The 26,501-nt window shown below is 52.0% G+C and overlaps 9 protein-coding genes across 9 annotated transcripts; 7 read left to right on the top strand and 2 right to left on the bottom strand.

Annotated features, from left to right (window-relative positions):
• Window positions 1–737: 737 nt before the first annotated feature.
• On the top strand, window positions 738–1,403 carry TrAtP1_007005 (uncharacterized protein; the record flags this gene model as incomplete). The annotated part of the gene is made up of 4 exons (XM_066113352.1): window positions 738–761; window positions 952–1,033; window positions 1,215–1,287; window positions 1,346–1,403. The coding sequence occupies 4 exons, from the start codon at window positions 738–740 to the stop codon at window positions 1,401–1,403; spliced, it is 237 nt and encodes a 78-aa protein (XP_065969438.1).
• Window positions 1,404–1,457: 54 nt separating this feature from the next.
• Window positions 1,458–3,904, top strand: TrAtP1_007004 (uncharacterized protein; the record flags this gene model as incomplete). Its single annotated transcript, XM_014082202.2, has 7 exons — window positions 1,458–1,654; window positions 1,731–2,026; window positions 2,077–2,234; window positions 2,299–2,411; window positions 2,476–3,228; window positions 3,294–3,496; window positions 3,555–3,904. 7 exons carry the CDS (start codon window positions 1,458–1,460, stop codon window positions 3,902–3,904), a joined length of 2,070 nt encoding a protein of 689 aa, XP_013937677.1.
• Window positions 3,905–4,942: 1,038 nt separating this feature from the next.
• TrAtP1_007003 (uncharacterized protein) lies at window positions 4,943–8,387 on the top strand. Its single transcript, XM_014082203.2, has 4 exons — window positions 4,943–5,550; window positions 5,616–5,907; window positions 5,977–6,209; window positions 6,287–8,387. Exons 1-4 carry the CDS (start codon window positions 5,309–5,311, stop codon window positions 6,828–6,830), a joined length of 1,311 nt encoding a protein of 436 aa, XP_013937678.1. The 5' UTR covers window positions 4,943–5,308; the 3' UTR covers window positions 6,831–8,387.
• On the bottom strand, window positions 7,356–8,027 carry TrAtP1_007002 (mitochondrial 54S ribosomal protein mL58; the record flags this gene model as incomplete). The annotated part of the gene is made up of 1 exon (XM_014082204.2): window positions 7,356–8,027. The coding sequence occupies one exon, from the start codon at window positions 8,025–8,027 to the stop codon at window positions 7,356–7,358; it is 672 nt and encodes a 223-aa protein (XP_013937679.1).
• Window positions 8,388–10,520: 2,133 nt separating the features above from the next.
• TrAtP1_007001 (uncharacterized protein) lies at window positions 10,521–10,742 on the top strand (the record flags this gene model as incomplete). The annotated part of the gene is made up of 1 exon (XM_066113351.1): window positions 10,521–10,742. The coding sequence occupies one exon, from the start codon at window positions 10,521–10,523 to the stop codon at window positions 10,740–10,742; it is 222 nt and encodes a 73-aa protein (XP_065969437.1).
• A 1,089-nt stretch (window positions 10,743–11,831) lies between these two features.
• Window positions 11,832–12,896, top strand: TrAtP1_007000 (uncharacterized protein; the record flags this gene model as incomplete). The annotated part of the gene is made up of 1 exon (XM_014082205.2): window positions 11,832–12,896. One exon carries the CDS (start codon window positions 11,832–11,834, stop codon window positions 12,894–12,896), a length of 1,065 nt encoding a protein of 354 aa, XP_013937680.2.
• A 1,553-nt stretch (window positions 12,897–14,449) lies between these two features.
• TrAtP1_006999 (uncharacterized protein) lies at window positions 14,450–18,017 on the top strand (the record flags this gene model as incomplete). The annotated part of the gene is made up of 3 exons (XM_066113350.1): window positions 14,450–14,467; window positions 16,337–16,590; window positions 17,414–18,017. The coding sequence occupies 3 exons, from the start codon at window positions 14,450–14,452 to the stop codon at window positions 18,015–18,017; spliced, it is 876 nt and encodes a 291-aa protein (XP_065969436.1).
• A 1,133-nt stretch (window positions 18,018–19,150) lies between these two features.
• On the top strand, window positions 19,151–22,975 carry TrAtP1_006998 (uncharacterized protein; the record flags this gene model as incomplete). The annotated part of the gene is made up of 1 exon (XM_014082208.2): window positions 19,151–22,975. The coding sequence occupies one exon, from the start codon at window positions 19,151–19,153 to the stop codon at window positions 22,973–22,975; it is 3,825 nt and encodes a 1,274-aa protein (XP_013937683.2).
• Window positions 22,976–24,180: 1,205 nt separating this feature from the next.
• Window positions 24,181–26,494, bottom strand: TrAtP1_006997 (uncharacterized protein). The gene is made up of 3 exons (XM_014082209.2): window positions 25,456–26,494; window positions 25,270–25,396; window positions 24,181–25,199 (listed from the first exon to the last, which is right to left on the bottom strand). Exons 1-3 carry the CDS (start codon window positions 25,687–25,689, stop codon window positions 24,442–24,444), a joined length of 1,119 nt encoding a protein of 372 aa, XP_013937684.1. The 5' UTR covers window positions 25,690–26,494; the 3' UTR covers window positions 24,181–24,441.
• Window positions 26,495–26,501: the final 7 nt, after the last annotated feature.

Genomic DNA, 26,501 nt, shown 5'->3' with positions numbered 1-26,501 from the left:
TGTCCTCGCGATATTGTGTCCCTTGACAGCTCTCCCTACCTACGCCCGCAGTAGCGCTCTTGCTAGGACCTCGATGCGACGCGATACGTGGGTGCGCATTTGCTGCTACTGCAGAGGCCGTTTGCGGGGGATCGGATCCGCTGGAGACCAGTGAGACAGATTGCCCACTGAGGGGCCATTCGGCGCTGCTAGCCGGTAGCATCGTGAATGTGATCGGTAAGCTGATAGGCGGATGCTCTGGTCTTGGAGAGATACAATGTCTAATTGACGTCAAGGATAGCGGCTGCTGCATACAACGTGGACGGGCAATCAACAACCTTCCAGAGCCGCATCATTATACCGAGCCGCGAGCGGCCCTGCCGCTATTCACGACTCTCTAGGAGATATTGATGCCGGTACACGAAGTACTTGCTGCTTCTTATAGCCGGCTACGCTACTGAACCTCCTCTCCACCGTCCACGGCAACACAGCTAGCTGGGGGCTAACAACCAGCTTTATCCACTAGGACGACAAAGCACTGGGTAGCGAGCCTGCATCTTGGCAATTGCGAGAGATGCTTTGGGTGCGGATTAGACCCTTGTCTCATGACCCTAGGCCCCGAACCGAAAACTGCCGTTTGAGCGCAGATGCCGTGTATGACATCAAAATCCATCCCCGCTCTTGCTGCCCCATAACTGCATGATTCCTCCTTGCCCTCGTTCTACCTGTCCACTGCGACGTATACATCGTGAGCTGGAATGGGAACGTGCAGGTACATACATGTAAGTTGAGCCAAGCCAAGTGAGAGCATCACGCGCATTGCCAACGGAGATTGATGCTACATCCTCATGCCACTAAATGAGCCAAGCCCTGATCTCTCCCTGCCTTGCCTTTACAGCAGGGTTAATTCTGCGGCTCGAGCTAATCACTTGCTCTTTTCTCTTATGATAGCTGACCCTTTATCGCGGTTAGAACGTGGATTCTAGACCTTTTCTAACAAGTGATTCGTTGTTGCGCCGAGGCTACGCTACACAGCATCGCAACGTCTCAAGCCGTCGAGGTTGCAGTTGGCCGCACGTCGCCACTCTCGCAAATACCCAGCCATCATTTATGAGCCAGCGTGGTGGTATTTCACATTTGTTAGGAGTTAGCATTGGTTTTACTATTAGAAATATTCTCCTACGAGCTCTTCTAGGCCTCAGTATTGTGGTCATTCGCATGCAGCTGCGTTTCAGCCAAGCTCACTCGGCTACAAGTATATCGTCATAAGATCAACAACGGCCCACTCAGTGTGTCTCTCATCCCTTGGTACGGCTCAAGAACACCCGACTCAATTATTAAAATACTGACACTGTTTCGGCCCCAGCCTTTGTGTATTTATGCTCTCTGCTGTCTGCATCCGTTTCTCCTCCTTTTCTTTTTAGATTCAGCCAGACATCATTCGGCTTGGGGTATCTGTCTGCGGCTTACATTTGACTATGAAGCTCTTGCGAGTCGCTACGGCGGCTGTCCTTGCTTTGGCAGGGCACGCGAACGCGGTTTCAACCTTTGAACCGGCACGGCCTCCCGCGGCTCCTCTGGCTGTTCGAGCTCCCTATCTCAACGTTTGGCTCAATGGCCCAAATAACGGAAGCCCTAGCGGCTACCTTGCTGGGCAATGGCCTAGGTACTGGACGTGAGCACCACCGATGTTATGCTGCCTCTCATTTGGAAGAAATTCAACGGATGCTAAACGATTCTGATAATTACAGACAAGGAATTCAAGCATGGCAAGGCTTCATCAAGGTCGACGGAAAAGCCTACAATTGGATGGGAGCGGCTCCCGGCGCAGGCAATGTTGACCAAGAGTCACTCAAGTATACATCCACTAGAACGACCTTTACCATGAATGTGGGAGGGTTGGTTCGAATGGCTGCAGAATTCTTCTCTCCAGTCTACCCAGATGACCTGAGAAGACAATCTGTTCCGTTTTCATACCTCAAAATTTCGGTTGTCTCCCTAGACGGACGTTCACACAACGTTCAAATCTACTCCGATGTGTCAGGAGGTAAGCGGCCATCATTGGAGCTTGGAAGTGCACAATTAACCTGCCTATAGAATGGGCATCTGGCGACAGCTCACAGATTATCCGGTGGGAGCATCAAGAGGCAGACGGGGTGCTTTCCCACAAATTCTATCGCCAAAACCAAGACGCTTTCAGAGAGGCCAACGATCAGGCATCATGGGGTAGCTGGTATTGGTCTACCGGTGATATTGTGAGTCGTTTAGATGTCTGCTACATGGTTATTATTATGAAATTATACTGACAATGCACTCTAGAGAGGTGTAACGTATAAGATTGGCCAAGATACAGAGGTCCGCGGCCAGTTCCTATCAAACGGTACACTTGACAATACCATTGACACAAACTACCGTGCGGTGAACGATCGATGGTAAGAACCAGTGACTGCTTAAACGAGTTGAGAGGATATATGTCACTGAACAAAAAAAAAATAGGCCCGTATTTGCCTTTGCGCGCGACCTTGGTGCGGTCGGGAGAGGGGGCTCTGCATCCACTCTCTTCACCATTGGTATTGCGCAACAAGATGCCATATTATTCCAAGGTCAAGGTAGCTCCGCTCAGCAAGTGCCATCCCTTTGGGCAAGCTATTTTGATGAATCAGAGCTTGTTCCATTCTTTTACAAGGACTACAGCTACGCCAGCCAATATGCCACCAATCTCGACAACCGTGTTGCAAGAGACTCTGTCGACGCTGGTGGAGATGATTATCTCACCATCACAAGTCTTGCCGTCCGTCAGGCGTTTGGGGCCCTCCAGTATACGGGCACTCCGGATAACGTCAGAGTATTCCTCAAAGAAATCAGCTCCAACAGCGATATCCAAACGGTTGACGTGATCTTCCCTACCTGGCCAATCATGCTGTATCTTGATCCAAATCTCATCAAATACACCCTCTCACCACTTCTCGAGAACCAAGAGAGCGGCCACTACCCGAACAAATATGCGATTCACGACCTGGGTAGATTCCCCCAGGCTCTTGGCTACCCGCAAGGCAACGATGAGGCTATGCCCCTAGAAGAGTGCGGCAATATGATTATCATGATGCTGTCTTACGCTCAAAAGACAGGGGACGTTGACTATCTAAACGAGCATTGGCAGCTCATGGCGCAGTGGGCAGAGTATCTGATTGAAGATGCCAAGATCCCGGCAAACCAATTGTCTACGGATGATTTCGCAGGTCATCTTGCGTAAGTTGACTATTTCATGAGAGCCCAGTCAACCAAATATACACATACTGAGACTGAGATGATAGGAACCAAACCAACCTCGCCATCAAAGGCATAATTGCTTTGCAGGCCATGTCTGAAATAGCCGACCAAACTGGTCACACTTACCTCTCTGGAAAGTACTCGAGCATTGCCAAGGACTATCTCAATTTCTGGTCTCGCCACGGCATCAACAGAGCTTCTGTCCCCAGCCACAGCGTACTGCAATATGATTCGGGAGCCACTTATGGTGAGTTTTGCAGCTCCCTGCTACAGCTTGGTCTTTGCTAATGGACAACCTCTACAAGGATTGCTATATAACATTTACCCTGACAAGGCTCTTGGACTGAACTTTATCCCCCAGTCCGTCTACGATATGCAGAGTGATTTTTACAAGACCAAAGCCAACAAATACGGAGTTGTTCTCGACACGCGCGGCACACTCACCAAGACTGACTGGGAACTGTTCGCTGCAGCAGTAGCCAAGCCCGACACAAAGGCCATGTTCATCTCCTTGATTGCCAAGTGGATCAACGAGACTCCAACGTGGCGAGCATTTACCGACTTGTACGACACGAACACGGGAGAATATCCCGGCAACCAGTTTACCGCTCGGCCGGTGGTGGGCGGTGTGTTTGCATTGTTGGCGCTGCCATGAACACTTTTGTTTTAGCGAGGGGCCGGTGTCATGAGCACCGCAGATTTTTCTTCTTTTTCCATTTCTTTTCCTATTTTGGACATGTGGATTCATTGGGTGACAGGCATGTGGATGAGTAAGAACCAGGGGGGAGTACGATCTCGCGTTTAACTAAATTTAGCTGAGAGAATATATACAAAGTACCGTGGTATTTTGCTCACAACGACGGTGATTCTCAGACGTGAAAGCACTGAATGAAACATGTAATCATGCATTGCATTGCTGATGCATTTGCAGGCACGTAGTACTTGGAACCACGTATGAATCTATATCAAGCCACTGAGCGGCCGCAGGCGTTTACAGCCGTCCGAACGACCCACGTGAAGGAATCAGACGCTGCTGAGAGGACAAGGAGAAGAAAAAGTATCGTGTGAATTAAGCACAGGAGGGGATGGGGGCCAAAGGAGAGGTATTTCGCCATATTGTCGGTGAGCCGCCGGGGGGAGTGGGCTTGGTCTGAAGTGGTTCGAGATCTGCGAGTTGTGTGCCTGGTGATCGATCCAGCGCCAATGGGGTTGCTCGGTTGCATCTGCATGCCAGCGAGGCCCAGCGGCCGAAGCGTGAAAGTTGGATGGTTGTCTCAGGAGCTGCAGATTGATGGAGCCGGCGCGGCAGGACGGATTACGACGCTTTGCTGCTAATGAGGAGGATTTGGGTTTAATTCGTTCTAATGAAAAGGGGAGCATGATTAGCTTCAACGCATCAATCAATACGAACAGCCAGCAGCAACAGTCTTGATCACGTTATGATGCAACGGTGATGATGGGCGCAGCAGCAGTGAGCGCCGGCCCTGGCTCTAACTCTAGAGGGGAGACGGCCTTGCTTGCGGAATGCGGGGAGTGGGTTCCGCCACAGCAGTGCCCCTCTCAGGCGACGCTAGGCGAGCTTTAGGGGAGTGGCTAGCAGGGCCTACAGCGGTTGACACAGCACAGCTCCGTGCTCGACCGCCCATTGACAGCACCGAGTGTTTGCTTCGGCACCCGGAAAGCCAGCAGTTGCCGGCCCCTTGGGCTTGGGGGCATCTAAACTGCTACAAATACGGCCCGGCGCCTGTCTGGACCGGCTGCGCTGTCCCAGGGACACATGACTGACTCTGCCCAGGCGGACTCGCAATCCCAACAATTCGCGTCTTGGTGCTTCGATGGGCTCCCTTACGATGGCTTCATCGACAATTGCCGTCGCCTCATGCTAAAGTCACATTCCGTTTTTGCCGTGTGTTTGCTTTTTGCCGTTGTCTGTTGCCTCCCCACCAACACCAGTCTTTACTCTTGATTTCCCGCCATTGTCTCTTTTGAAGCACCCTTGTTCAGTATTTCTGCTTTCTTGTGAAAAATAGCAAAGAAAGAGGCCGCCGGATCCTCAAACATGGCTCGTTTCGTCGATCTCGATGACGAGGACGGCCAGGCGCAGCCAATGGCTGCTTGGCCGGCGCCGGGCAACCCTCTGGCACTGCCCGAGCACGGATCGGCCGTGACGATGGCGGTTGGGCATGGAGATTGCGCGCGCAGGTTTCCCAGCAGGAAGAGCACCATGACGGAAAAGCCGCAGCAGAATGGAGAGGGGGCGGCGACTCACAGCGCCATGGAGGAGGCATTTCAGTGTTATCCGTATGACTGACACCCCTCGATCCAATTGCAGAGAACAGAGAGCTAACTCGTTGTTTTCCATCTAGCATCGTCGTCGGCATTATTTCCTACATTGACCTCAACACCCTCGACTCATTGGCCCGCGCAAGCCGCTTCATCCACGATGGCCTGATCCAGTACCGAGCGAGCCTCGTGGGCGCAACGCTGCGCTGCTCTCGAGAAGGCGTTGCGATCGATCCAGAGCAGACGCTGCGATACCGCGCCAGGGCGACAGACTGGAGTTACATGCAAGACGACAACAACTACAACGGCAAGGCGGGCAGCTGCGCTCGCGACATGGTGGCCGAGTGCAGGAGGTGCGCCGACATCATCTGCAGGGTGAGTCTCCCAGCAATGTCATTGTTATTGAGCGAGGTGCTGATGTTTTCTTTTCGTTTGAACCCTTAGAACTGTGCTATAAAGCCTCCTCTTATTGCTGCTCTGCGCGAGCGACACCGCCGGCTTTGTGTCACTTGCGTCAAAGCTCCCATTGCCGCGCTGGCCGTGCCGGCATTGGATACATGCCTGCCTCTGGATTCAGATGCCGTGCAGCGCGCAATCTGCCAGTGCGACACAGAGGGCGTCTGGCTATGTCAGCCTTGCGGGCATAGCATTCGCAACGCCGACCACGATTATAAAGCGTATGTGTCTTGCTCCATATTTGAAATGCTTTTTGGCCGCATACAGAAGTATATAACTAACACAACGGACGATGTAGCATCTGGCGCTGGCGTACCAAGTACGGAGGCTTTACAGGCATTGGCGACGGCGATCGCGGCGTCATCTGCGGCCGCGAAGAAGCCTGTCTCGCTGCTCGCGAGCGCGAAAACGAAATCGACTGCGATGCCGAAGACGCCCGCGGCAGCACCCTGGCCCCGTGGTCGACCGGGTCCTCGTCCGGCACGCCGAGCCCGGGCCCACAACACGCCGGCACCACACCCCCCGGGGCCCCCGCGGGGTTTCCCTTTCCTGCAAACGGCACCATCGAGTCCATCATTGACGAGATGCGCCAGCAGCGGACGCCCTCGCCGCAGCTGGGGCCGGGCTACGAGAGACACGAAATCGAGGGCATTGGCGGCATCGTCAAGAGGAAGCTCGTCCGCATGGTTCGCGTGGGGGCCTGTGTGCCCGAGTGGGAAGACGAAAAGGGCAGCAACAGCAAGATTCTGGCCCGGGAGGTGAATGGCGCGGCGCGGAGCTGGTGCGGCTGGTGCTGGAGAGTCATTCCTGGCGAGAAGGACAAGAGGCAATGCGCGAAGTGAATACATGGGGGGGAGGACAAAAGGTCGAATGACCTAGACGGCTAAAATGGGTCTCCTTGATGGCGTTTCCTTGTTATTTTCACATGTCTCTCTCCTCCTTTGACTCTTTCATACAGGGCATTTTTCTGGGGGGAGATTTCAGAGCATAGTTTCTGGTCGAGTGATTGACGGATGCAGAGAATCACGACTTTTACTATATAATATTCCTCAACGATAATGATAGTACCTCCTACAATAGAGACGAATCTCACTCAAAACTTTTTTTTCTAATATACCATGTATGAAGCATGTCTCGTCATGAATTTGTTCTCTGAAGCTTTGTATATCGTACACCACGCTCAGTTCCCTTTTTTATCCTCTTCATGCCCGCCTTCCTTTATGTATACCAACGTTGCCCTCATTTTGACATTTATCCACATGTCCATTGATTCTTGCTTTCTTCTTACACACAAAATCCCCTCTTCTCTCGTGCATGCTTTATTTCTTTCAATCTTCCAGTCCCATCGCTCATGCAAAATGCCATGCTTATAACTCTCCCCGGTACAGCATCTCCGCCCTCGTCTTCCTATCCTCCCTCGCCTGCGTCCTCTTGGGCCCCCACCTCTCCATCTTTTTCTCCATCTTTGCCTTTAGCCACTGCAAATGCTCGGCCGGCGCCGGCGCAGCCATCTGCACAAAGACAGTCGAGCACTCAAACTTGCGGGCCAGCTTCTGCACGCTCCACGCCAGCGGGTCCTCGGCGCGCAGGCGGCGCATCTCCTCAATGTGCTCCTTGGTGAGGTTGTACTTTGGCTGGCGGCGCTTGTAGCGCATCTCTGGGGGTAAGTCGCTCTCTGCCGTCACGCTGCTGTTGTAGGTGGTAGGATCGTTGCCGCTGCTGCGGAGGCGCAGGATGGCCTGGCGGCGGGGGTCGTTGCGCGGGAGGAAGATGAAGGGCGTGTGCTCGGGCGTCGCCTCTGATGAGGGCGGGTTGTAGATGATTGAGTCTGCTGCTGCGGCGGCGGCGGAAGAGGTGCGCGACGGGAGGAAGGAGTCGTGAGGGGCGATTTTGAGGGCGCGCTTGGTGCGGCTGGTGGTTTTGTGGCCGCGCGAGGGTATCAGAGGGAGAGGAGCGGCGATTGCTTTTGAGGAGGCGAGGAGGCGGAGGGGGGTGAGCAGCTGGGATGCTGGGCGGACGAAGAGAGTGCGCAGATCCATTGTTTTCTGTGCTTTTTTCTTCTTCTCGGCTTTGGTGGAAATTGGTGATGTATATGTGGGTGGTGTTGAAAAGGTCTCTGAGGGGTTACCCAGTGGTGGGATTCGGGCCAATTGGGCGATGAAAGATTCGGTATGGTGATTGTATAAAAGTTAGAAGCCGAGTCTATCTGCCGGTGGGTATGACTGGCTGGCGCCCTGCAGATTGGATTGGGGGTGCTGGCGTTTGAATTCCCCTCTGCTGCTGCTTGCTTGGGATTTCTAAACTGAAGGTTTTTGCAAAAAAAGAACGATATCAAGTTACGTAAGCAATGATTATGTAAGAATTCGCATTTGGAAGTGTCTCGTGGGGTTATGTTCATGACGGCTTTTACAGGGGAATAACATGTTCATACAATATTAATATTTTAATATTTCAAGAATTTGTTTCATAGCTACAATTCGTTAATTGGAATCTTTAATGCTCTTTTGGAATTGTCCATAAAAGAGACTGGCCTCACATGTTCTTGAACTCAATCAATTGGCTTACTAAGATGAATCGGCCAACATTCGTTACGCTAAAGCTGAGCTGCCAAAAATTAGCACATCATCTGAGCAGTCCCAGCCATCGCCATGTGCTACAGGCGTGCGACTCTTTGAATCCTTCTTCGATTAGAGTCTAGAGCCGTGCTTGAGCCATTATGCCGATCCAGCCAGCGTCAGCAACCTCCACGATGTACAAGTTTGCCCGTGCTCATCACGGACCGGGCAAACTACTCTAGTGATCGGGGGGGGACCTTGCATAGTGCCATGTGACGTCGACAGCCTCAGCGGATGGCTAGTGCAGCGGTTCCGGCGTCATCCCATGGAGAGTTGGTGTTGCAGAGAGACGAGCTTTGAAGTGTCTTGAGAAGAAAGAGGTAGTACTTGATATGGGTTCCCCCCCGTCTCGCTGCGGGGGAGCTGTTGAAGATCGACGGCAAAGAAAAAAAAAATCCAAGGCCATGGGAGTACGAGTAATCGAAAAGTGGAAATTACTCAGAGTCAACGAGGCTGGATGCGGGACGAATGGGCGGCAGAGCAATTGGGTCACGATAGAGGCTAAACTCATGTTGTCTCTGATAGCCCCGAATAGCTTGTACAAGTACGACGCATGATGCGCGAATGCATATGCTACTGGCAGGGTTTCGCAGCCATGGCCCTTGTCTCGTCTTTTTTCTTGCTCACTTACACTACCTCGGCCATCTCCAATTAGACACCTATCTGGGTGTGCTATGACTGTTCTGGCATATGAGCAGCTCTTCGTTATTAGTGTGTAGCCAATTATGCGGGAGACACAGAAGTGCGCTTTTGTAGCGGCTTTCCGGGATGGTACGTTGGTCCTTGCGGAAGAGGAGGGGCGAGCCATCATCACGAGGACCGAAAAAAAAAATTTTAGAATTAAAAAAAAAAGAGAAGAAAAGACAAAGAGAAGTCAAAGCTCGGACTTGTGTTGCATTAATGCATAATGGGAGACCGTGATGCAAGTTGATGCGCCGGGGCTGAAGCAGGATCGGAAACAGGGTCTTTTTGTTCATGCTTGCGATGACATGCTGTTGATCAACAGCAAGGCCATGTGAGGTCCGCAAGCGCAAGGCAGCAGATATGACATGAACCAATTCTTACTAGACATTGAGGGCACATTCGTAAAGGCCGGAGGAGAGGAGGTGGGCACTTATTAAATGCCAGACACATTGATGTACCATTACGTAGGTATTTGGCAGTGCAGCTCATCCCTCGCTTTACACGGGTCGCCGAAAAAGAGGGGGGTTTGATATCAAAGCTGAGCCATGTAAGTCGTCCAAGCTGATAAAAGGATGTAAGCGAGTTTTCTCCTCAAATACCACCCACCATACAATTAAATGGCGGGCAGTGTATCCAAGACCTCATCTTCTCCCACATTCAGGGGAGATGTGGTGGCATGGCGATATGGAAACGGTCAGACACGCTGGTATTGCGAGAACGATGGTAGCAGCAGTGCATATTACTGACTAGATGTTGATGTTTAGTGAATCACATGGTAGCACCTGTGGCAGCCTAGCGAGTCAAAGTGAAGCCGAATAGGGCACGGATGTGCGACGTTGGGTCGCCGAATCCAGACAAGGACGGCCCAATCTCGCAGTTTGCCACGTCGAGCCGAGTCTGAACATCTTTTTCATTAATCAAAACGAGGGTATGAAAAGTTAAACATCAAAGGCTAATAGAAGAAGGAAAAAAAAACTTGGATAAAAAGGCCTCAGCAGGGACCAATCCGGAATACGTGTGTTGAAGCAACATGTACGTGATGCCCCCCCCCCGGTTTGGTGTGTGCGGACCAAAAGCGGGAGCCTCGCATCATTGTGCATTACCGCCGGTGCTGGCCTTTGTTTCTTGTGGTAGCACTCCGCTGTATTGAAGGAGAGGAGAGGGGGGCTTCAGGTACCGCGGGCCTCAGCGGGCATCAGATTACAGGCAGGGCCACAGCCAGTACGTAGCAGCATGTACCCGCACCGCTGCGAGGTACGCCAGGAGGTACGTGCAGCAGCGGGTGACCCGCGCCCGCAGACGGAGCGGTACAGTGTACCTGGCGTCGTCGCGGCGTGGCTGGCGGGCCACGCGGTACCCTCTACCGGCGGCGCAGGCGAGTACGTCACAGCGGCGACGGCCCAGGCCGGCTTGTCTCTGAGAAGTCGCTCCGGCGGTGCCTGGAACCTGGAGTGACCGCCTGGCAACCTTTGCGTCCCCTCATCACAAAACTCATCACAATCCTTCCGTCATCTGCGACTCTTGTGGTTTCGCGGCCTCCGTATTTTTCGATTTATTCATTTTCTCATCGCATCGCTCTCTGAAAACTGAAAACTCCATTCACTTCATCCTTCACGTCCTTTTTCGCGCCCCTTGAGGCGGATGAGTGAGACGAATCGTTTCGTTTGCCCTTGATACTAGCACTGCTATTTGTTTCTACTGTATTGCTGGTTAGTAGTCTACTAGCATCTAGCATCCGCCTAGTATAAAGCATAACAGCTCATCACCAGCTACTACACACCTCGACCTCACTTACAGCCCGCATCCAACCGGCCATCTAGCGCTGGCTCAACAATCTATTCTGCCTTCTTTTTATACCCTCAAAAGCCAAGCCAAGCCAACATCCTCGCCCATCTGCATCACACGCACCGCAGTCTCTTCGCCAGCTCTCGCCGTCTTCAAGCCTTATTAGTGCCCCCCCAAAAAAGGCACCAGAAACCACTGGTTTGGCGCCTGTCACACCAGAAGCTCCCTCTGTCGCGCTCTCCAGCGGGTCCCGCTCGTGTCATCTGGGCAGCCCCCCCAGCAGGTACGACGTGCGAAGCAGCTTCTGCTTCACCAATATTGGTCGCCACCCCCGTCGAGTTTCTGCCTCCTTCAGCAGGGCAGCGGCGAACGAATGGGTGGCCCTTGGATCGCTTAGCCGTGCGAGTCCTGCGAGTCGATAAAACCTCTTGCGCTGCCTCTGCTCTCCTCCATCTGCTCCATCTCATCTCGTCTCATCTCCGTCTCCATCTCTCCGTCCTGTCCTGTCCTGTCCTTCTCTCCGTTGCTTCTTTGTTCCACCGATCATCGTCGCCCTCCTGTCGATCGCAGCACCGACCCTCCTTTTGTCTGCGCTGCGTCTGCGTGCGTCTGCCACACATTGACGGCGCCTGGTAGATGCAACGACATTGAGCCAGTTTGCAGTCCCGTTGTTTATCGCCATCGACCCCGTGTCCATCCATCACGCCGGCAGCAGCCCTATCAGCAGCAAGCCACTCCAGCTGCGCGCCCGCTTCCACCATGAGCCTCGCCTCCCCAGCCCAAATCACTCCCACCGCCATTCCCGGCGACCGACGCAGCACCATGGCCGACGAGAGGAGTATTGGCGGCGACTCCACGCCGCGGGCCATCGACAGCGCCTCATCCGACAGGCAGACAGAGCAGAGCAAGCGGGAGAGCAAAGGCAAGAAGCGAGGCCTGTTTGGCTTTGGCAAGAAGAAGGCGGAGGCTCAGTCCAAGGCTGGTCCTGGAACAGGGAGCCCATATGCTTCCCAAGAGCCGTCAAAAACGGCCGCCACGCGCTCTGCCGCGCGATCAGCCGCCTCGCCTCCATTTGCCCCTTCTTCTCCTACCCGTGCATTCTCCGGCTCTCCGAGAATAGCGTCTCCGGCGACGTCGCAAATATTCGAACGTGATGTGCAGGACCACAGTCTCCTCAAGTCCTCATCTCCAGCCATCCCAAGCCACATCCAGACCGAGAACCACATCCCTCCCGTGCTGGACGATGCGTCAGAAGCCATCACCAACAACAAGCTGGACCCCGACAGCGTCGAGATTGTCACTCACGCTTCCCACCAGCCCGCCTCGGTAGCTGTCCCCGGCACAAGTGCCAGCCACACACCGTATGATCAGGGCCCAAGTGACTGGGCTTCAGAGCTCGCCTCGTTTGCGAACCGCATAGGATTCCCGGCTGATAGCGCCTCCAACTACGGCTCTCTCGATTCCGCCGACGTCAGACGCCTCTCCTTCATCTCGTTTGCCGATGTCGTCCAAGCAGAACACATTGGCCACCATCTGCCTTCCATGTCATCCCGAGACAATATGCACATTGTTGGCCTTACGTCTCTTTCCGCATCGGCCATGAACCGATCGCCGTCACCAATTCGATCGCCAGTCTCCAGCCAGGGACCTGGAACCAGCCCACCCACGAGCAACCCCGGCAGTATAAAAGGCCTGGACATGAGCCCGACGCGAAAACCGATTGGCAGCCCTTCCAGCGCAAACTATACTCTGACGACACCGGGGGGAGTTGAATATCGAGACGATGAGCCAGGCGCTGAAACGCAGTGGAAGCAGAGACTTTAACAGCAGCGTTCGCAGCAACCCTCAGAGCCCGGTGTAAAGTGTGGGTTCGCGATGAACGAAAACAAAAGCAACCCATACAAATAGCTTTTGTGATTTTACGGAGATTCCCGAAGTGAGCATGAGTGTTCACACTGCGATTTTACAATTTACCTTTTTTGCCGATTCTACTTCTATCGTGTCTAATTCCTCTTGTCGATTTACACAAGTAGGCTTTTTTTCATTTACTTTATTTGATTTGATATTGCTAGCTACAAGCATGCGATATCAGACTTGGACAATTAAGGGACGCTAGGAGTTGAAGAGATTTTAAATTCGGCCGAGACCATGTGGTGTCTCTGCTTATTTTCGATTTTCGATTTTCGATTTGCACTTTTTTTTTTTTGCCTCCTCTTAAGGAGGACAGGATGTCGCTCCTGTCATTTTCAGAAACGAGAAAAGAAGAAACGACTATTGACTGCTATGGGATGAACTTTGATTACCTTTTTTTTTCTTCTCTTTTTTTTTTTTTTTTTTTTTTTGAAGGCCAGCTTGGTGCCGGGGGAGTGGACAACTTGTTTTATATGTCGATTACTGGAATGATTTATACTAAGAATGAAGAGAAGTGAGCAAGAATATATATCTCAATTGCCTCGAGCTAATGATTCAATTGCTTTCTATTATATTTTGCCCATACACCACTGCCTTGGTCATATAAGGCATCTTGACTTATAAAGAGGTATCTTGATCATACTGTAGGAGGCGTCTTGACGAAAAGAGTAAGAGATCCGAACAATCGCGTATACTCACGAGCGGGACCTTGCAGCCGAGCAAGTGGATTGCCGAGACAACGATTGATCCATGTTCCAGCTTGGTTTTTTCCCCTTCTCCTGCATACTGCAAGTTGGTGTTGCCGAGGGCGCAACCTATCCACAGCGGCAAGCGACGAAGCCTACTTGCTAGGTCGTTGTTTGTTGTACTATGTTTATCACGCATATACCTCGAGTCATTACAAGCATACCAGTCAAGGTTTGCCCCTTTGGCCAAAATCTCACTGCGGTGCCGAGGGTTCCACGACGGGCTGGAGTTTGTGGCTTTTACTGTACTGTGCAATTGGCATGGAATGATACAGGTACTTGTATATATTCCCTGTGAAATGTGAGAGTCAGTTGGATGCGTCTGGGTGTCTGCAGGTGCCTGGATTAGGCCATTTGTTGTGGAAACACTTGCTGGCGGTTTGTTATACTTTTACAGGTACTAGAGTACCTGGCATTGGCTGACGAGGCTTTAATCTCGAGAAAAGAAGCAGTGCGGAGTATAACACTGTAAATTAGAGATGAGGTTGCATAGCATACCATTTACGAGCAAGAATCTTTGCATGTTGGAGCATGCCTGTTTCAGATTTATTAAAAGCTATGCTCTTCTTGTGCGTGATGTTTTTCTGTTTCAATGTACCTTCTTCAAGCAGCATCTCTGATTGGAGACTGGGGTCTCTCGTGTATCGGAGTGGTTTCAGATTTAGAGATTTTGTTCTCGTGGTTGTGGGTATTATATATTTAGTCTACTATATGCTATGAATGGATATGGAAGGCGATGTAAAAACTTTGTCCTTTTTTATTCAAGGGATCAATTCTTTTTTTCATTGAGCTGTAGCGAAGCAGATTGGACATACTGTATGCATTTACCCCCTAAATTCAAGCACAGGTAATTTGGTGTAGTGTTACACCCAATTTAAGTCAAAGCGACGCATCAATTCAAGAAAACAGCGATTGACATATCAGTTTATGACAAGAAGGGGGGGAAGAAACAATTGAACAAACCAAAATTCTGATTACTCTTCTTTCCCCCTTTTTTTTGTTGCCTCATCATTTTTCACATTGTCTCTGATCATCAGTTCGGGGGAAAAGTAAGTGAGAACCTAATAAAACGAACCCTTGCGGTCGATGCTACGATGCAGTTGAGACTTTTCCTCGGCTGTTCCATTTTGGGAGCTGAATAAAGAGGGATGAAAAAAAAAAAAAAAGACTATTAAATTCAGAAAATCAGGAACATGGTCTAGCCCTGAGACCGGAGATCCGTCGAGTCGAATTGAGTTTGTGGTCCTACCTTAGCTTGGGTGTAATGGATGTACGAACGCTTTTTTTTGTTTTTTTTTGTTAGTAGCTCCCAAGGAGGTGTGAGGTCGTATTGGTCTATTCAACTTTAAAGATTACAAATGAAGCACATGATGCCACCCAGGAGCATGCTCTTACATGCCACACTGCGTCGTAATTTCTTTTTTTTCGAATTTCTTTTTTTAAATTGGCGGCTGGCATTCTATTGACTTGTTGCTAAAAAAAAAATGCTGCTACGGTACCGAGTGATTCGCAGTAGCACATCAATTTTTGCTTCCCAGTAGGCGAAAACGGTGGCACGATGGCTCGCATGCATGTCTCGCAGCGGGAATTACTACTGCTAGTAGGCAGTAGTGGTTCATCTTGCGACTGTCCTTGTCCTACAAACACGAAATAATGAGGGCGCGGAAGCAGTAGGAGGCCTGGATCATCAAAGTCCCGTTCCATATGCCGTCTTATACCAGCTAGTAATGAAGTCTTTGGACAGTGGAGCTGCCATAGCCCTCCCTTTGCCTCTCTCTTTTTTAATTTTTCAGTCGTCTACCGCGTCAACGATGGGATAATACCCGTAGAGCAAGAATGGCATAATATTAGTCGAGCAGAAAATCATCCATCCGTACCGACCATCTGACTGATCCAAGGCGCCGCTACCAGGGACAGGCCTCGTAGCCTCCGGCGCGGACCAGGCCATATTCAGCCTGGGCCACGGAGGAAGCCCTCCCAAGAAAGAAAAAAATCGTCGGACCCCTGCTGGGCTAGCAATTTTGTGGGGGTGGCTTTTCTGTGAATGTACAGTAGAGGCCCTGCGAGTGAGTGCCGGCTCTTGGTACCCTGTCCTGGCTTGACGTTTATTGCCTGTACGTATGTACTCTATATGTACAGAGCAGTGCTGATGTGGTTTTTTTCTACTTTTTTTTTTTTTTTTTTTTTTTTTTTTTGGGACGCGTGTATCATGCCAAAGCACGCAGGTGCCCGCAACCGGGGTCTCTGATATGATCCCTGGGACGCTCAGATCCACGCTGATGGTTCGCTCACGAGAGCTCACCGATGAGGGGCTTGTACATGCAAGTATGGAGTTGCGACTCCAGGTTCGAGAATAGCTCGCTCACCGCTTTTGGCGGTGCTCATCTTTTTTTCTTCTTTTCCCGCTCCGCGTCCCTGATTCATTGCCTGCCTGTCCCTGTGCGTCTCTAATGAAGGCATCAAAAGGCCAGGGATATTGCATGACGCACCACTGCTTACCTCCATAGTCTTCTAGCCTCCTCGTCTCTCTACCAACTGGTTTTTTCACCAAATCTTTTTTTTATAGCTGGCATGACGTTTGCTTGAGCGCCAACAAGTGGATATCAGCCGGTGCCAGAAGCATCTGGAGTCACGCCCATGCTGATCCATGTCTTGTCTCGACGCTCCACAACGACGCCACTAGCCAGCAAACGGGACGTGGTGCTGATGGGCTTACTGACACGGCAGCTCGCTGAGACTTTTCTAGAGCCTGCTGGCACGTCTTCTGTGCATGCTTCTGGCTTCCAGCCGGTTTCCGGTGCGTCGGTGCGGCGGTTTAAGCAGGGCGTCATGTGGGAGGACCCAAGGCTGGCTGGGCGCATGTAAGACGAAGCTGCCACTACGGTAGGAGCAGGACCATGTAGCACGAAGCTCCGTCGAGACTCGTACACGAGCTGCTCACTCGCCATTGTCAATCATCATCGTCATCATTATCAGCCGCTAGGCTCTCTGGCCCTGGCAGAAAATCTGAGTAGACGGCGCAGAGCACCCAGGGTCCCAGCTAGCCTTGCACGAATTGCCCACTTGGCCATTGTCAAGCATGAGAGCCTCAGTCTAAAATAGATTCGCAACATGGAGATTATACAGGTAGATTGCAGCTCACTCTCTTCTTGGAGTCACCACCTGGACAAATGAGAGTGACACAACAAATCGTTCGCCGTTACAGCGGTCTGATGCTCGCTGCGATACGAGTTCCAGCTGCTGAGCACGGCAGGGAGGCTCTGGACCCGGGTGATACCCTTCAGGGCTGCCTTGTCCTCCACAGCCCGCAGCCTAAAAATACATGTATCGGTATTTCGTAGCATCCAATTGTGTTAGTTGCGAGGCTCGGCATGAGTAGGAGGCGTCTGATTGCCTTGATTGCATGTTCATGCTTCGTCCAGGGGGGGCAGAGACATTTGAAAGAGCCGTGGTTGAGCACCGATCCTTCTGCTTACTCTTTTTTTTCCCTTGCCGGTATTACAGCCCCCCTTCCTTTTCTCTGTTCATGTTCTCATCCTTCCAACTCCCACCAGGTGGCGAAAGCATCTGTTTAAGCTTCATCCGTCCATCATCTTTCTGCCTGTCAACCCGATCCATCCACCTGTCTGGGGCGCCTTTGCCTCTCACCTACTGCTAGTCTGTGCCCTGTCTCTGACCTGCCAGAACGGTGTCAGAAGCCCGGCCGGTAGCGGCTATTGGGGAGCAAGAAGAAAAAGGCACGCAAGGCCCGGCTTTCGAGAAGCAATCGGAGTCACTGGGGGCGAGCACCAGGAAATTCCCCGAAAAGCTGACCGCCCAGCGAGCCAGGCATCCAGGAACACGACATCAGGCACACCCATCTGGAGCATCTGCCGCGAGAAGAAACGAAAAAAAGACGTCGAGCACCTTCCTGCCTATCAGTAAAGCGAGCCGCATTATCGTCTCGTCAGCTCCTCGATCCTCTTTGGTGCTCGCCAGGGCCAAGGCCTCTGCAGAGCGGATACGGCAGCCCACGACGGCTGATTCGGCCAAGGCTGCGGAGCAAATCTCCATCTCGCCAGTCCCATTTGTCCGGCCGAACAGGATCCCATCCTGCTCCAGAGTCGTCCACCGCCCAGAAACCCATTCACCCATTCCCACCGCTCTGGTGCCATATCCCGGACCCTCAGTCACGGGCTCAGGCAACTGGCCAGGGCTGCTAGGCGTGGGCTCCGTCCTGATCGACACCGCAGCACATCCTAACCGTCCTAACCATCCTTACCATCCTAACGCTTCGCTCTGGGACTAGACAGCCCCAAGGGGTCCCCGCTCGCCTCTGGACTTTGGCTTGCGCCTGTGTCCGCTGTGGATATCCGCTGCAGGTATGAGAACAGAGTTGCTGAGGGACAGACCACTAGCAAGCGCACACGACGTCAAGGCCCTTCCCAGAAGCCTCCGGCGGCCTTTGGCTGGAACTCTATTCCCCAGCCGCACCTCGACGACTGTAAGCACAGCACACACGGCACGCAGGTACTCGGCCTAGGTGCTGCCGGTGCTGCCAGGGACAGAGAAGCGCGGCGCCTTACTAACCTGACTATTCCTTACAAACCACGCGAGCACGCAGCATCAGATCAGTCTTGGGGGCTTGCCGAGGAGAGCGAGACGCACAGCACTGCACTGCACTGCAAGCCAGGGCCAGGGCAGTCCGGCGCTGCCAACGCTGCCTCCTTCACACGCAAACTCTGCCCTCTTTCGTGGGGGAAAGGCTCTCGTGGGAGCGCATTGAGATAAGATCAATTCCCAGCGCTTCGCCCGTCGCACGCCCATCTCCCGCTCCGCCGAATTGGGTCTGTCCAGAGCACAATCCTCGACTAGCACCTATTCGCAACCCTGTCGCATCCCCATTGTGCCTCCACCCATCTACGGAGCACAGTCCTTAGCCCCAGGTAGCGCCGCGAACAAGTCGTGAACCCCGCTACGAGCACGGCAGCGGCAGCATCGTCGCTGCTAGAGCCTTGAACGGCAAGATATTCAGGCACTTGGAAGGGTTTTGACAAATGCCACTGATACCGGCGCAGCGGCCGTTCGGACTCGACTACCTATCAAGCAATCCGTCGCCTCCGCCAGAGGGACATCACCGAAGTCGCTGCAGAAGCAAGAAGGCAAGGGAAGAAGAAGAGAAGAACAGAGAGAAGAACGAAGCAGAGGGAACAGAAACAAGCAGAGCAGAGCAGAGCAGAGCAGCCACAACACCAACACCAACGCTAGCATCAGTGATATATTTCGTATCTAGTAACACTCCCGCGAGTATCATACCTCCAAGCACGATACCACGAGTACCTTGGTCCGGGTTCCAGTAGCCGCTGCAGCAGACGCAGCGCCAGCATCAGCGGCGACGTTCGATGCAGCACTCGAGTCGTCCGCATAGCGTCGAGCAATGGCATGAGCATGTCACCGCCAGTCATGGATGGATATGCAACCCGCCTGCAGGAGAGCGGTAGCGATAGCGAAGACCAACAGGCCCTGCCGCAGCGGCAGCACCAGCATCGACAGGCCCGGGATCAGAGCCTAGCCCACAGTCGGCAGCACCAGGGCCAGATGCAGAACCAGCAGCCCCAGACCGGCGGCGGCTCGCCCCCTCTCCAAATCCACCGGCACAACTTGGAGCGTCTCAGCGCTTCGAATCTCAGGTCTTCATTTAGGGTCAATGCCAGCCCGAGACCTGGTCGCTCCCTCACACCTGACCTCCTCCAAGGTCATGGTGGTGCTGTGAGCGCTGCGCTTTCTGATTCAATCATGGCCCACCCATCCCGCGGCATTGGCTCTCAGCAGGGCTCGCCTAGGTCTGTCCCCGGGAGCCTTGGTCGTCGCCAAGGCGTAGTCTTCAGCGATACTGTTTGCGACTCTTCGGATGGCACAGACTCCAGCCCCGCGACGCACCAGCAGAGAAATGCAACCGCGATACGGCCCAGGACGCGCACAATGGACGCCTCGATGCTAGGGCCCCGAGGCTCTGGCTCTTCCGCCACCGAGTTTCGACACAGAGTGAGCAGCGTCTCGTCGGGGTCGCAGCTCACCGTCGACGATCAGAAAACGTTGACGCCAAGTTCCGACCCTGCCAACTACTCGACGATACCCGCCGTTAGAGTGCCTGAAATCACGACGCCAACCTCAAAGGACAAGAGCGGCAAATCCTCCTCCCACCACCACCATCACAATAGGCGGCTTCTAAAACGGCAGCCCTCTCGTCCGACTTCGCCGCTGGTCGCCCCGGCGCCTTCTATCGACTCCCTCCCGTACCCCATCCCGACTGACGATGCAAACCGCTTGGTGGTGCTGATGAAGGCTCTGGGCGGCCGGATGCGTGGCGAGCTCGAATACCAGGGCGAGTACCGGGGAACATGGCACACGGGAATGGCATACATCGACGTAGAGAAAGGCACCCTCATGTTTGGACTGGGTCACTCTGGCCAAAATGCGTCGTTCCATATACCTCTCGTCTCAGACTTGCGAGGCTGCAGAGTCCACGTTACTGGCTACCCCGATGCGGAGAGGGAAAGCCTGGAGATTGTCCCCAGCGAACCTGGATTGGAGCTCTTGATCAGGCCCGTCACGACGGAGGAGCTGGAGCTGTGGCTCGCGGCGCTCTTGTGCTGGCAGCAGCTCGCGCCTCTCAACCTCAAGGTACCCAACGGCAAGCCGACCAGCCCCGCCGGGCCCATTCGCCCCGAGATGAGACAGCGCGCCAGATCGGGCGATACTCCAAAGGCCACAAACATCATCAAAGTAGGCAAATTTATGCTTTGGGACAAGGGCCCAGCCAGGTCAGCTCGTGCCGTCGTCCAGCGGTCCTCGACGCGCGATCACATGCATCCTTCCATGTTTTGGAGAAGAGTTTCCTGCGTTTTACAAGATAATGGCGAGTTTAGGCTCCTCATGGAGAACGATGTTTCAGTCCTATCCATCATTGAACTATCTCAGCTTTCTCGATGTGCCATCCAGGGCCTCGACCGTTCCGTTTTAGAAGAAGAATACTGCATTGCCATCTTCCCCATCTACGCCTCTACAGCATCTCACATATCCGTCTACCGACCCGTCTATCTGGCCGTGGACAGCCGTATCGACTTTGAAGTGTGGTTTGCGCTGCTTCGAACTTTTGCCGTCCCCGACATCTTCGCCCTGGACGACCCGCAAACAGAAGCAGATGAGATTCAAGACGTGGTTGACATTGAAAAAGATCAACCCGGCGAAGTTTTCCGCATGGAAAAGATTATCAGGGTCAGAGTTGTAGAGGCCAAGATCAAGGCCAACCCGGCCGGAGTAGAGTGGTTCTCTCCAGAGAAATGTGGCAGAATGGGCCCGGACCCTCTGGTCGGCAGCTACCTGGCAGAAGTGATTCTGGATGGCGAGGTCAGGGCCAGGACGACTACCAAAAAGGACACGAAAAATCCGTTCTGGAGAGAGGACTGCGAGTTCAACGATCTACCCGCGGTGGTGCAAGATCTTTCCATTATACTAAAACGAGTTGATTGTGGCTCTGACGGCTACTCAAAATCGATATCTGCCCAGGAGATTATTTGCGGTAGCGTGAGAATCGCCCTGGACGATGTAGAGAGAGGCCAGGGGCAGGAAAGCTGGCAGCCCATTCTGGATGATAGGCAGCAGAATATCGGGTCGATGCTAATCAAGGTCTTCCACGAAGAGCACATCGCCTTGCTATCGAAAGAATACGAGCCGCTGTCTGAGATTTTGCACCGTTTCCCTTCGGGTCTGACCACTCTCATCTCTGCTTCTCTCCCAGGCCAACTACGCACACTGTCAGAGTTGTTCCTCAACATCTTTCAGGCTTCCGGTTCCGCAAGCGACTGGCTGATGGCCTTGGTCGAAGACGAGATTGACGGGATAGGAAACCAGACATCGATCAAAAAGTACCGATTTAGCAATAGGCTAAAATCTAGCGAGTCCATGGAGTCTTCAAACGAGCGAGAGTTGATGGTTCGCGACATCCACAGGACGTTGGCAGGAGAGGCCAACCTCTTGTTCCGAGGCAACTCACTACTAACACAGTCTCTCGAATTCCATATGCGCCGCTTGGGCAAGGAGTACCTGGAAGAGATTCTACAAGATAAAATCAACGAGATTAACGAATTAAACCCGGACTGCGAAGTAGATCCGAGCAGGCTGATGCAAACTGGAGGAGACTTGGATCAACACTGGGGCCGTCTAATCCATCTCACAACAGAAATATGGCTGTGCATTGCAGACTCGGCGGAAAGATTACCGGCAGAGCTGAGGCACGTTTTGAAGTATATTCGCGCTGTGGCAGATGACCGCTATGGTGACTTTCTCCGCACCGTCAGCTACACTTCCATATCGGGCTTCCTCTTCTTACGATTTATATGCCCTGCCATCCTTTCTCCGAAACTATTTGGGCTATTACGAGACCATCCTAGACCGCAAGCACAGCGTACATTGACACTCATTGCAAAGGCATTACAAAAGCTGTCAAACTTGTCGACGTTTGGGAAACGAGAAGAGTATATGGAGCCGATGAACCGTTTCTTGACCCAACAGCGGCCAACCTTCCGAGGCTTCATCGACCAAGTCTGTGGTATTCCGGCTGATCGAGGCGGCAAAACCTTGCCTCCCAGCTACATCACGCCTGTCACTATACTGAATCGACTGGGGCCTACAGCGAAAGAAGGATTCCCCAGCTTGCCATACTTGATTGACCAAGCTCGAGGCTTCGCGAGTCTCGTCAAACTATGGGTGGATTCGCGGCCTATCGATGTCAAACAAGCACAAGTCGATGGCGAGTTGCTGATATTCAACGACCTGTGCTTTGGGCTACAAAAACGCGCCGATTCATGCCTTGCCAAGGTGGTTGATTTCCGAAACAAGGAGACTCCGTCGTACATGTCTCCTGAGCAACTAGCAGAAATCTTGGAACAAGTCAACTTTACCGGACCATATCACCCGTATTACGTTGGAAGTCCAGCTTCTAAGCCTAGTAGCTACGAGCAAGCTCCCGGAAGCTCCAGCAGCGATGGAGGCGGCGACTTAAGCTCGAAAAGACGCAGCAAAGAATTGAAGCGCGGAAGGGATGACGCAGACACGAAAAAGGGCAACAGCCCCCGAAACTCGAGTGGTTCAGCCAGCGGAAATGCGAAGCAGAAGAATGGAAAAGTCGGCAGGACTCTTTTAAGCGGCCTCATGAAAATTGGCGGTGTAAGATCTGAGAGTCCAGACACAAAGGGGCAACGATAAAAAAAGCCTTTACTTTTTTCCCTTTCTTTTTCCCATCATATTTTCTTTTCTTTTCTTCGGATGTATACATACGTATATACACATACCATGACTTGGACGTGGGGATATCAACCAGCTGCCAGTCACCTGAAGGAGAGAGAGTAAAAGATTCCATCTTTTTTACAAGTAGATTTGGAACTCCTCTCTTCTTTTTGCACTTTTTGTCAGACTATTTTATCACTTAGCTCTTGTCATTTTTTTCTAGACGTCTTCCGGTTGGATATACAAAATGGTGTTGGGAATTAAGGGCTCTTTGCATGGAGAAAGCTGGCGAAAGCTTTTACTCCCCTCGTCTTTCGTTACGCTCTTTTTTTTTTTTTTAGTCATTACTTTTTTTTCGTCTCCTTCTTTTTTTCATCTCCCGTTTTCTTCTTTCCAAAACAGATTGTCGTTTTTTCCCCCTCCCCTTAAGGATTGATATGAGAAAACTTTATATCACAGGAGGCCATCTCTCTCTTTCTCTCGTTTTCTTTATATATACGTTACTTGACAACATCAACATGCATGCATACATTCCCCCCACTGGTGAAAACACTTTTTTTTCTCTCTTTGATTCCGCCCCTTCTCTCTTCTTTTTTTTTTCTTGTATTCCCCCCTGAGTTATGTAGTTGGAGCGGTGGAAGAGGAAGGAAAGGGGAAGGGGAAAGTTGGTATTCATCGCTTTTTGCATTGTCATTGATAGTAATGTGCGGCATGAGTAGATGTATATTATATATATATATATTTATATATATAGGTTGGGGAGGGAAAGAAGAAGGGAAAAAAAGAAGAATAAAAACCATTTTCTTTTTGGTCTCACTTTTGACTCTCGCTGTTATTGTATCTTCTCGGTCTCGGTCTCTTTTTCTCTTGATTTTCTCCATTTTCCCTACCCTTTGCGTTCATGATATACAAGACGAAAAGAAATAATCGTTGGGTGAAAAAGTCTCTCTGCGTGAGATTGTAGAGAAAAAAGTATATTATGAATATGCGTCTGTATGTGTGTGTTTATACGTGAGTGTGTTAATGGTTGTGTAATAAACAGCAGCATTCCGTTGTATGTGCATTAAAACTTGGCTTTAGTTCCCCTTTTTATTCCGATTTACATGGGCAATCATTACATATACTTTTGCTTCTTACCGATTAGAATAAGAGCTTGCTTCATCACCTTTACGCAGTGGTAGATGTTTACAAATATATGTGCTTTATTTGATGTTGAGATACTTTTTTTCGTTGAACCTTTTTGTTCTTGACTCGACTATTGTGGTATCTTCCCCTTCCACGAATCCGTGCCTGATTCTTCTAACCTTTACGCCTCCCATGCTTTAGTAAAACTTTCGAGACTTTTCTCTCTTCATCGCAACAATCTTGCAAGCTTCCGTGGTTGATTTCCTTGATTTTTTTTATATTCTTCTTTTCACTTTCATTTTACACTCTTCGCCTTTCAGTTACTGGAAAAACTTCTTGTACGCAGCCTTCTCCTTGGCTGCCCGAGCAGCGGCCTTAGTTCGCACGGTATTCAGCTCATGGATGACAGCGGGATCAGTGGGTGCAAGCTTGTGCGCCGTTTCAAGATCTTCCAAGGCCCCTTCCTCGTCTTTTTGGCGCACGTTCGCGAAGCCACGTCGGTAGAAAGCCTTTGCGCGGTCTGCAGGGCCAATGCCGCCGACGGCGAGAGCGGCGGTGGCGCTGCGGGCAGCATCGGCCCAGGCCTCCAGCTTGATGTGTAGGAGAGCAGAGTTGTTGTTGAGAGAGAAGCGCAGGGCATCGAGCTTGACCTTGCCTTCAGGCCAGCCGTCCAGTTCCGGCTCCTCGTTGATGTATCGCAGACCCTTTTCGTACTTTTCGAGACCAAGGGTAAGATTACCCGCCTTGAACGCCTTGTTACCGAAATCTTTGCAGTCGGAGGCAATCTTGTAGGTGGTCGGGGCGTCGGGAGGCGTAGAGCAGTCCTCGGGGAAGTCTTCGTGGGGGTCGCCGAGGGCGTCGGGCTGCTTGACATCAGCGCTGAGGGCTTCGTCTCCGGAGAGCTCGCCACAGTCGGCAATGATGGCTTCTTTCGAGGGTCGGTCGCCGGCCTCGGTGCGGACGTTTTCGATCTGGCGGACAACGGATTTGCCGTTGAGGACTTCACCAAAGACCACGTGCTTACCGTCCAGATGCGGCGTGGGGACAGTGGTGATGAAGAATTGGGAGCCGTTGGTGTCTAGAAGCATGCACGAGTTAGCCACAGTTTAGGGGAGAGGTTGGAGGAGGTTCAAGAGAGCATGACATACTGGGACCAGCGTTTGCCATGGACAGAAGGAATGGCTTCTCGTGCTTCTTGGGGAAAGCCTCGTCCTCGAATTTGGCTCCGTAAATGGACTCGCCGCCAGTGCCGTCTCCAGCTGTGAAATCACCGCCCTGTATCAATCGATGTCAGCACTGAAATTAGTTTCACCCGATCATAGCCATGTACGGACCTGAATCATAAACTGCTTGATCACTCGGTGGAAAGAAGAGCCCTTGTAGTGCAGAGGCTTGCCAGACTTGCCCAGGCCCTTCTCGCCAGTGCAAAGAGCACGGAAGTTCTCGACTGTCTTGGGGACAAGGTCAGAGTACAGCTCCATGTTGATGCGGCCAAGAGGCTTGCCGCCCAGAGTGATGTCGAAGAAGACGCGCGGCCGTGTGGCCTTGGTCTCGGTTTCAGAAGCCATGATGGTGATGTCGTGGAGAAGGAAGAGAGAGAATAAGTTGGCGGGAGAGCGACGGGTGGCGAAGAGGGCCAATTGATTCTCTGGAGAATAATAAAGAGGTAATGAGGAAGAGGGAAGTGGAGGGTGAGTTTGCGATGCCTAAAAGATGGCGAGTCGTGCCTGGCCGAAAGAAGGCTGCGAAGATTCCTTCCGGTTCTCTAGATACAGTGATGCGGGGTCAAGCTAGCGATGGAGAGCCAAAGCTTTGACTCTCTGTATCTGAGCTGGAGAAGGGAGGACAAAGACAAAGAGAGGGAGACTAAACCGAGGGAAGAAAGATTGAAGGAAAAAAGAAATGAGGAAGAGGAAGAGAATCAGGTGGAACGAGGAGAAGCAGTCGAGAGCTGTTACGCAGCTGCTGATAGCTGTGAATGACCTAATCAAGACCTGATGCTGGATGCCTAGGCAGATGATACAGTGACAGCCACAGGCTATCTTTAGTGACGGATGTCAATCTTGTACTACAGAGCAGGAATGGAATTGGAATATTCAAGCCATCAATTCATCCAGGCGGCCGTGCTTGGGCTGATGCCGAGCCTCTCAGCCCAACTTGATCATTCGCAACATTCGATTCGAGCTGACATCAGTTTCTCTGGCTGCCCCTCCATCGGCAATTTTGCCCCTCCATTCTTGTTCTTTTTTTGGAGATTGCAGGCACTCGAGCTCTGCAGTGGATCCAGCTTCAGGGCTGTTAGTGGCCAGGACCCCGGCGCTGTAGAAGTTTCTAGCAGACGGCGCTGGGCCGCAGCGCATGATGAACGCTGTCACGCATT

Source organism: Trichoderma atroviride, chromosome 3 (assembly GCF_020647795.1).
Source record: "Trichoderma atroviride chromosome 3, complete sequence".
NCBI lineage: Eukaryota > Fungi > Ascomycota > Sordariomycetes > Hypocreales > Hypocreaceae > Trichoderma > Trichoderma atroviride.
Note: the sequence above shows the minus strand (reverse complement) of the source record. Positions and strands in the feature narration are given on the sequence as shown.